Source organism: Marmota monax, unplaced genomic scaffold, assembly GCF_021218885.2.
Source record: "Marmota monax isolate L192 unplaced genomic scaffold, Marmota_monax_Labrador192_F-V1.1 WCK01_AAM20220418_F8-fsc00045, whole genome shotgun sequence".
NCBI classification, from domain to species: Eukaryota; Metazoa; Chordata; class Mammalia; order Rodentia; family Sciuridae; genus Marmota; species Marmota monax.
The window spans coordinates 12204835-12215849 of NW_026692132.1; the positions used below are offsets into that span (position 1 = coordinate 12204835).

An 11015-nucleotide genomic window follows, 5' to 3' on the forward strand; every position below is an offset into this window, starting at 1 on the left:
TGGACATGCACTAATTATTAATTGTATAAAATAGTATGAGTGGAGCCCAATTAATGATTATAAATATTTTTAAAGTAATTTTAGGGTTTTAAATTATTCCTAGAAGGTCTCTGAAAGGCAAAATAGAAGGTTGGAGTGATAAGCTGGTTACTGAGTCAACACTAGGAAGGAACACAGTACAAGTTGCTACTCTTCTAACAATTTCCATATTTTCAATTGTCGAATAGACACATGAAAAAAATTTCAGATGCACTTTGAAATGTTAAAATAATAAAACCTAAATTATAGAATGAGTCAAATTCTTACCGGTTCCTTCCCATCCATGGCTTCAAGCCAAAGCTTCCTATTAGCTTCAGAAAAGGCCTGTAATGTAATGATCCCATGCCTGCCAAAAAAAGACACTTTATATATATACATTTATTCCTGTTACATCTTTATACATTTGCTAAAGTTTAAATTCTTACTTAACTATAAAGGTATTACATTTTGAAGAGTAAAAAGAAGCGAGAGAAAAGCTAGAATAAAAAAATAAAAGGTTTGCAAGAATCAATAAATGGGATGGATTCAAACTCAAAGCTTCTTCTTGGCAAAAGAAACAATCAGTGAGATGAATAGAGAGCCTACAGAATGGGAAAAAATCTTTACCACAAGCACATCAACTAGAACACTAATCTTTAGGATATATAAACACTCAAAAACCTTAACACCAAAAAAACAAATAACCCAATCAATAAATGGGCCAAGGAACTGAAGAGACACTTCTCAGAAAAGGATATATAATCAATCAACAAACATATGAAAAAAATGTTCAATATCTCTAGCAATTAGAGAAATGCAAATCAAAACTACTCTAAGATTTCATCTCACTCCAGTCAGAATGGCAGCTATCAAGAATACAAACAACAATAAATGCTGGTGAGGATGTTGGGGGAAAAGGTACACTCATACATTGTTGGTGGGACTGCAAATTGGTGCAACCAATATGGAAAGTAGTATGGAGATTCTTTGGAAAATTGGGAATGGAACAACCATTTGACCTAGCTATCCCTCTCCTTGGTGTATACCCAAAGGACTTAAAAACAGCATACTATAGGGACACAGACACATCAATGTTTACAGTAGCACAATTCACAATAGCTAAACTGTGGAACCAACCTAGATGCCCTTCAATAGATGAATGGATAAAAAAATGTGGCATATATACACAATAGAATATTACTCAGCAATAAAAGAGAATTAAATCATGGCATTTGCAGGTAAATGGATGGAGTTAGAGAAGATAATGCTAAGTGGAGTTAGCAAATCCCCAAAAAACAAATGCCAAATATTTTCTCTGATACAAGGAGGCTAATTCATAGTGGGGTAGGGAGGGGAAGCATGGGAGGAATAGACAAACTCTAGATAGAGCAAAGGGGTGGGAGGGGAAGGAAGGGAGCATGGGGTTAGAAATGATGGTGGAATGTGAGGAACATTAATATCTGAAGTACATGTAGTAAGACATGAATTTGTGTGAATATACTTTGTATACAACCAGAGATATAAAAAAATGTGTGCACTATATGTGTAATATGAATGGTGATGCATCCCACTGTCATATATAAATCAAAATATTAATAAAAAAACAACCAACAAAAAAAGTGAAAAGTAAAATTCAAACCTTTCAACTACTTCAATGTCAAAGCAGAATCGTTTATCAATTGAGTCTGTCTTTCGTCGGATACAAGATTTTAACTTAAACATTTCTGGTGAGCTAGTAACAAGGCCATTCTGAAACAAGAGGAGCAGCACATTACTACAGGATCAGGTGAACTGAAATACATTAAGTACATGGTAAAGTAGCCAGATTAAGATGTTAGCTTAACAATATAAGTTATGCATAAAGGTCATAATCATACTTATATTCCTCCCTAATGTTAGCTGCCCAATTATAATATATCAAACCATTTATTAATTAATTGTACATTCATGTTTTATTTCAAAGAATTTTGTGACAGGCCTGTCCAGTACCTTGCAGCACATTTACTTATAATGTTGTTATACTGTACAATACCCTTAGGACTTTGGGTTTCAAAAAGGTATGAAATTACAGTTATTGTAACATCACAGTTGTATATGGAGAATGTTCAGATAGAACACTGTTGTTCTTAATCAAAATTCCTTAGACTGCCAAGAGATTAGTATCATGTGAGCACATCTTTATTTTAGAGTCTTATGTTATAAAATGACAGCTAGCTAAAAGTCACAGAAGAGCTACCAAAACAATAAAGTTCCAGCACACATTTACTATACTGCTACTGCAGCATACATCCACATGATTGCTTTGCTGGTAGCCAACTGTACTCTGCTATTAAATCAGAAACTCTTTGAAAGGGACCAAACCTGGGCCCAATGCATAGGAAAGCTCTTCTGTGCCTGTGATGCCAATCTTTTAGGGGAACGTTTATCCAGTGTCTGGTTAATTCTGTCTTTGGTTACAAATATCAGATTTATGAACAGACTTTGGCTTGGTCTATTTGCATTAACTGCCCAACAGTCACCTACGCTGAATTTCTGGCAATCACTATACTAGAGAACAAAAACTAGCTGTGATTATGGCACTGAGTAACTTCTCATGATGGCAGTGATTCAGGGTTTCTTTTTCTCTGGTATTTTCTCCTTTATTTTATGTCTTTCAGTTTGAATTATTAGACTCCAGTGAATGCCCAAGCACAATAAGTTTCGGCTGACATATTTGAATATGTGTCTAACTTACATCAACATTTACCTCTGCCATGATCTATACCAGAAATTAGCTGGGTGAGTCACTTCTTTCTAAAAACTTTCCTGATCTGTTAAAATAAGACAAATTTATCTTTAGGATAACTCTCAGCCCCAGAATTCTTAGATCATGGCCTAATGATGTAATTCACAAGTTTAATTATTCGCCATATTCATCTGTTAACTCACAAGTACTGTACGCGGTAAAGCTCTCTACAGCATTTCCTCAAATAAAGTATACCATGTCCTATACAGTTGACTAGCCACGCAAGACATTCAGGGACCAAATTACTTTAGGGATAAATGAGCATCAGTTGGTTTCTTCTGAGAAACTCCTGGGCCAGCATTTTGGTAAATAGTCAACAGTGCAAAAGAGGTAAGGACACTCAAGTGCACATGTAGCCTCTGCAGGAGCCACCGAGGGAAAAATGCAGAATCCTCCAGCCTGGTTCAGTCACTGACAGTCCCTTCCTGGGCTGTTCGCCAACCGCAGTGCAGACCAATAACTCTGCTACCAGGGACGCGAGATGACACCTCAGTAATCTACTGAAGGACCCCTACATTTAACTCAACTGCTTATAAACATTTCATGACCAAGTACAGGAAAACTCTGCCCACTCTTTTTAAATTATTAAGGTCACTAAAATGCGAGAAAAAAAATGAGAGAGGTTTTTGAATTTTCAACTTTAAAAAAACGTGTACCTTTTTAGAAAAGCAAGCCTCTGTCTATGTTGTTTTATTTCCATTACCCACATAACAAGCTTAGTTAACAAACAAATAAACAAAAAGCAAAACAAGCTCACCATTTTCCCACTGGATTTCATTTCTGAAACACTCATCGTAAATGTTTTACTTCCCTTATCGTATGTACAGTAGTGTTTAGTCCATGTGAAGCCAAGTGGTCCTAATGTAAGGAAACAAAAATATTTTGTCTTAATAAATGCTTTGAATCTAAGTTTGTACACTGACACACAATTAAGTTATCTCCATACACCAAGGAAGGCTGGGATATTTACTGTGAAAAAGGCCAGTTAAAGAAGAGTGGGAGAGGGTACCGCCTGTAGGAAGCAAACAATTCAGCTTTCCTGGAGCTCCCACACTGGCTCTGTAAGCTCAAGGGCAGGTTCAGATCTGAACTGAGCTGTCTTATCTGAAAAGGTAGTATATAACCAGCTTTCCATATCTGCCATTCTGAATCTGCAATCTCAACAGACTCCAGACTTGCTGGGAGCCATTAGCCAAGTAGGTATGACAATTTCCTTGCCAGCGTACCCCATGTTGCAGTGACATTGAATGTAGGTGACCTTGCTCAAGGACCAAGGCGGATTAGGGTGTTCCCGGTTTAAGATAATCCGGTTTAGGGCGTTCCCGGTTTAGGTTCCAGGTTTAAGGTTTAAGATTATTCCTGCTGGGAATAGGCGTATTCTGCTGCCTGAGTTCCCACAGTATTCTTTGAGAGATAGAAGCCCAGTGGAGGTGAATTTGGGCAGAGAACGTGGATTTCCCCAGAACGTGATTGTAGACGGCTGGTGTGAGTTCGGGAATAAAGAGTTGCTGTTTGAATCTACAAGCTGTGTGGTGGCTCGTGATTGTGTGCCCAGCCAGACTGCGGCATTTGTGCCCAGCCAGACTGAAAATATCTGGGTGTGTGGGGGGGGGGCTGAAACCTACATGAACAAAGTTTTTTCTTGTCATTATTCCCTAAGCAACATAATATAACCACTATTTACACAACATTTGCATTGCATTTGGTATTATAGTCTAAAGATAATTTAAAGTGTAAGAAGGATGTGTGTAGGTTATATGCAATTTTATGTAAGATTTGGGCCTCATTGGAATATGCTATCCACATGGGATCCTGGAATCAATCCCCCCGAGATACCAAGAAACAAATGTACTTGTACTCCACAGATGTAGGAAGAATAATAAATAGTCCAAGTGATTAAAAATTATTTCCCTTATGTCTACTCTTGTTCTCTACTCTGAAAACTGTCAGAAAATATGCTGCTAAATATTAAGCCAGTTAATATTTGTTCAAAACCCTCCCATGGTTTCCTAGATCACTTCAATTAAAAACCAAAGAGCCTATTATCCAGTAGGATCCATATAATATGGCCTCTCATTCTGTTTTTTTTTTATTTGTTCTTTTTAGTTTTACATGACAGTAGGATGTATTTTGACATATCATATATACATGGCATATAACTTCCCCTTCTGTGGTTGTGCATGATTGGTCATGGATTCATATATCTCATGCTGTTCTCACCTCACACCCAAATGCCTTCTGCCTCACATAGGCTGATCCAGCTACACTGGCTCCCTTCCTGGTCCTTGAGCACAGCGAATGAGTCCTACCCCAGGACACTTGCACTGGCTACTCTCCCAGCCTGAACTACCTTTTCTTCAGGTATCTGATAACTTGTACTGTCACTTCCTTCAGGTCTCTTCCTTCATGTCACCTTCGTAATACACATTTTCCTATAGAGATAGCTAACATCTCAACACCCTCGACCTCTCAACACCCTTAACCTTGATATTTCTTATCTTTCTTTCTTGTTTTCCTTTCTTCTTAACAGTTATAACTGCTAAACATGATAAATCTTACTAATTTATTTATTTCCTATCTTTGTCATGATATTCTACAAGTCTCTAAGAGCAGGATATGATTAGCTGAATTAGAATATTCATAATCCTTAGAACATTGTCAGAGAAATATTTGACAAAAGAATAAAGGAATGATTGATTGCATCCTGCTCTAAGACCTTCTGACCCTGGAGTTGTCTCCTCTTACCACTAACATGAAAGAAAACAAATTCATTTTACTCCTTAAATGAAAATAATTTCCACCATTTATATTTAAAGGAACTTATAGGACTGGGAATGTAACTCAGAGAGAGCTTGCCTAGATGCAGGAGGCCATGTGTTCAATCCCCAGTGCACCCCCCCCCCCCAAAAAAGTAAAATATATATTTTTATAAAGGAAGCTTGCATCTGTTAGTGTTCACCTTGTTTCCCCACTGTGCAGCCTTCTCCCCTGGCACACCACGGTACAGCCCATTGCTCTCCTTAAACAATGTGGATGCTGCTGCTTTGTCAGGGGATAGGATATATTGTTAGTTCAACCTTTTTAGGACCAAAGCAGAAGTCCTTCAGTTTTCCCACAGGGTCACTAAGTGTTCTGTACTCAAATGCCACAGTGGGCTGAGTGGCTGAAAATTGAACTTATTTTCTATAAAGCTTCTTCATCTAGGGACCCATCTTGCTTAACACCTGGATTTTTCTAGCAACAAATGTGCACAATTGTTATTGCTGGCATGATTTCAGGACCATAGATTTAGAAGCAAGAAATTGAAATATTAAAAAATCACCTCTTTAGAAAAGTATTCCACTAGTCATTTGCATTCTTTTTCCTTAATAATGGTGCCCTTGGTGTCAAATTTAACATGAATACTTAAGCTACTCCAGATTTTCAAATTACAGGGCACAGCCATATACTTTATAATCACAAACGATTATTGCAATTAACTTCAGTTCCGTTTTGAGATCATTTCATACTATAATACTTAACGATACTTGTTGATAACTCTGTTATGTGTGATATAAATACTTAAAGACTTAGAATTGATTAGTAGAAAATGGCTGGATGGAAATTCATGGTGACTTTAGTACTTAGGTAGCAACTTCAGAAGCATTATTAGCTATAATTTTAAAATAATCTCCTGCAATGCCCTGATGACATTTTAGACTTAAGATGTTTTTTCCTGCCTCCATCTTAAGTTTGAAACCTCCCGCATTTAATTACCAAGTTTGCTGCACACACATGCTGCTTCCCTTAGAGCTGCCTGGCAGTCAGCCAGGACAGATGTTCTTAGACAAGCAATTCTGAACTCCCTATAAGTGTCTGGGAAAATAAAAATTTACTGTAGCTCTAAATTTGCAAAATAAAAGAAGTTTAATTATCTTACCTAGTCATCATCTCAGGTTGCTGAGATGAGTGTCTGAGGAGTGGGAGGGGAATTAATATTCACCAAATACCTACTAGGTGCCTGCAATTTTATCTAAGAACATTTTGAGTCAGACACTATAAACAGCATTTTATGTATAATAAAACTGAGCCTAGATGCTGCAGAGAATAGTTTCTTCAACAGGACATTTAATTACATTTGTTCCTTTTAGAGAAATATACTCTTAGTTGTTTTAAGAATTAAATGAGGGCTTGGGGTTGTAGCTCAGTGGTAGAGCACTGTCTAGCATGTGTGAGGTACTGGGTTTGATTGTCAGCACTGCATAAAAATAAAAATATAATAAAGGTTCATCAACATCTAAAACAAAATTTTTAAAAAAGAATTAAATGAGATGAATGTACATTGTATAGAATAGTTAGGGCTCTGATAGGCATAATGCTATATTTTTTTTGGTACTGGTGATTGAACCCAGGGGCACAATATTTTGTATTTTATGTAGAGACAGCTTTTTGCTGAGGCTGGCTTTGAACTCGAGATCCTCCTGCCTCAGTCTCCCAAGCCACTGGGATTACAGGTGTGCACCACTGCGCCTGGCCCTAATGCTATTTTTAATACCATTACTGAAAATAGAGACATCTTATAAACATTATCTCTAATTCTTGCAACACCATTAGGAAATAAGAATAAATATCCCTTTTATGAATGGAGAGACAGCTCAGAAAACTGTTTTCAAGAGTCACAGAGTTAGTGAGCAAACATGGAATTCCAACAGAGTAATGACTTTGGGACTCGTGTTCTTTCTGGTAAATTGAAGTCTGTTCAAATGTGATTTGATACATGTCTAGAGGCAGATAACATAAAATACATACCCAGATAAAGTGGAGACCTGTGTCCAAACTATAGTGATCTGCTTCTACCCTGTCATGCCCATCACTATTTACCACTCCATTTACAACTTTGATATTTTAATGACTGCTAATTGTGTGAGTTTGTCTTATGCTTTCATTACAAAACAGCAGCAGAAGAAGCAAATCCTGAAGCCAAATTCTTTATCCCATTTTCTGTCCCCAACAGAACTGACATGTTCAGTGAGAGCGAGCACACAATCAATGACATCTTAATTAGATTCTCTTATCATAAATGCTCTCCGGTTGGATGGGGCTTTGAATTTTTTCCCCTTACAGAAAAGTAATTCCCAAAGCATATAAACAGATACACTTTTCTTTTTAAACCCCAGGAAAGGGGAATTGAGGAAGGTAGCAGGTGGAAAAAAACAGGAGGAAACAGGATTGTGAAGGTGATGAGCACATTTATCAGGTTGGATAGTGGTATGGATAGAGAGATGCAAACATGGTGAGACTTATCAAACTGTACACTTGAAATTGGTGTGATTTATTGTATGTCAATTATACATAAAAAAATAAAAAATATGTGGGCAGATAACAGAGAAAGTCAAGGTGAAAACTGTGTTGGGGATACAATATCAAAGAAGAGGCATTAATATTAAGGAGGAAGAGTCTAACTGAGAGCTTTCAGCATCAGGCAGGGCCCAGGCCACTGCAGCAGGGCAGAACTCACCAGCACTTTATGAGGATCTGCTAAAAATTCTAGAGGGGACAGATTCCAGGGTAGGGAAAAGAACTCAAGAAATAAACTGTTATCAGGTTGGAATGAACAAAAATTCTGCAGACACAAGGAAGGAACCTCCTCTACCCCTATGCAAATCTGAAGAACCCTTACTGTCAACAAATCCTTCCTCCATTTAGCTAAACTCATCATTAATGTAAAAAGTGACTCCTCCCAACAGACCCTTATACCAAGGATTGCAAACCAGAAAGATTTAAAATAAATATTTAAAAATTCCCTTAGAGACTCAAGCCAAATCTTTACACCCTATATGTGAACCAATGGATTGCTCCTTCTTCATGAACTGGGGGGTGGAAATTATACATTATGCTCTAATTATAGAGCAGCTAGGAATGGCCAAAGTAGATTTATGAGAGAGAAAAAAATTAGGAGCCCAGTTCTCCTAAGCCAGCATCTCTTTACTGAGTCTGTTGATCAAATTATTTGCTTGTAAACTCTATCCAATAAGGGAGCATCACCTGGGAATCTCAAATGCAAAAATTATTGGCATTTTCGTGACCACGTTACATATATTTAAAAACTTTTCATGGATGACCCAGTTATCTCTGAGAATCCTCATCAAAACCCCTTTAAGTTATTATACCAACCAAGAGAACTTCATTGCTCTTTAGCCTACTGACATGGAGATGTTAAAGCAATGCTACTCCATGTGGTTTGTGAATTCCAACGTGTGAGAAAAGGGAATATGTATTTCAAAATATTTGTAGCAATTTGACCTTGATGCACAATCTAAGCACATGAGTTTGTATTTAACAAAGACACTGGTCCATGAAAGACTGAGAATAAAATAATTGTTCCTTCAACATGAACAGTACAAGTACAGCACTTTAGGGAAAATCTAATTTGAAACAGAGTTAACTCAGTCGAAAATAGGCAAACTGGTTTCCACTTAAGGGAAGTAACATGCAGAAAGGAGCCTAGTTATACAAGTTTAAATGGCTTTTAAAAAATTTTGTGAGAAAAACCTTTGCATGAAACAATTATAATAACGCTCTATTTGGTCTGGTACTTATTTCCTAACCTCAGGAAGTAAAGAGTGTCAATGTGACATGACATAATTGCAAATTTTACTCCTGAAAACTGGCAGAGCACAGAATTAAACAAAATAATGCTGTTGCAGGAGAAAATTATTATTATAGTCACCAGGATGATTCATCCTGACAAAGGTTTTGATTTTCAATTTTCCATGCAACTTTAAGTTGAGATGAGGTGTTACAATTTAATTCTAAAACTGAACTCAGGTAACTGTATGATCAGTACAAAATGCAAGTTCCAAGTTCATCATGATATCAACTTAGAGATCCTGATGCCAAAATGGGAAGAACTTCGTCACTGTAGCGGTGGTGATGGGAGAACAGGCTATTCTAAACATGAGGGACCTACAAGAAATTTCAGTCTTCCTACAAGAAGAAAAAAATGAAAGCAACCAAATCACATCATACAAAAAGAGCATGCTAAATCACAAGATGTAAATTATGCCTTTGTGACTCACGTTTCTCCTGGACATAAAGATAGCCTTCCATTGTCCACTGGCTGGGTGGTCTGTAGTCTTGGTTGGCAGATTTCATCCTCTGCATCAACCGCTCTACTTCTTGGCGAGTACTTTCAAAATTATTTCTTGTCTTAAATAAAAAACAAAAGCAAAAACAAAAAAAAAAACAAAAAACATTTTTTTTTCATTATTTCCTACCAGCTCTGAGGAACCTCTCCACTAAAATCTCAAAACTGCAAATGGTACAAAAAACAACTCAGATTCTTTCGGCGTCATTTGCCACATCCATGATCCTGTTGATGTTCAGTCCTATGGTATAATTTCAAATCACTGTAGTGAAAACTTTTTGAATGACCTTCTGTACTGTTTCTCCTTTGGATCCGTGAGTGAGTGTGTGTGTGTGTGTCTCTGTGTGTGTGTGTGCATGTGTGTAAAAGATAGAAGGGGGCTATTTAATACTCTAATATTATTACTTAAAAGGTAAATTTAGCAATTAAAAATAAGTATAATTCATTAAATACAGTTTTGAATTCCCTACCCTCTATGGCAAAAAGTAGATACATAGGGATTTGATTCTTTAGAGGTTAAAAAAAATGATATTTTTGATTATACGTGGTGCTGAACAAATCAAGAAAACAGTTCACCGTTCTTGTTCCAAAAGCTTTGCTGAAGAAACATCATATGGTTTGTTTTTCAGAAATACTAACATAGTTATTTAGAGATTAGTATATGAATTAAGTTATAAAAATTAATAGTCTTCCAAGTCCTAACATCTTTTGCAAGATATAGTTTACCCACCTTACAGCAAGTTTACTTAAGCTGTAGAAAGCATCATGCTTTTCTCTATAAAAATCTCTTTTGCATTCAGGACAAGTGTCTGAAAATATAAAAATCACCACCTAACTCTAAGATCTTGTTGTGGTACATGATAAAAGTACTGAATTTCAAAGTAGCTTAGGAAATTTTTCTTGTGAATTTTCGGCTACTTTTCTCTTAAGAAAACAGAATTCAGTAGTTTTACAATTTCTTCCTCTTCTTCTATCCATGAATCACTGGAAACTTAACACAATTCAATTTAATATGGAAATAAATCATAAAAATGCTATGACTTTTATAATTTTCCTTTTTAATATTTACCCAAAAAGTCCGAATGT

The 11015-nt window shown here is 36.6% G+C and overlaps 1 protein-coding gene across 1 annotated transcript in view; it reads right to left on the bottom strand.

Annotated features, from left to right (window-relative positions):
• The window catches only part of Arhgap42 (Rho GTPase activating protein 42), a 265879-nt gene that overhangs the window by 44627 nt on the left and 210237 nt on the right, over positions 1-11015 (bottom strand). The window contains exons 8-11 of the mRNA XM_046466850.2: positions 9862-9991; positions 3561-3661; positions 1658-1767; positions 307-385 (exon numbers count right to left, since the gene is read on the bottom strand). Of these exons, the coding sequence (XP_046322806.1) occupies positions 307-385; positions 1658-1767; positions 3561-3661; positions 9862-9991 (420 nt within the window). The remainder of the gene's footprint in view (positions 1-306; positions 386-1657; positions 1768-3560; positions 3662-9861; positions 9992-11015) is intronic.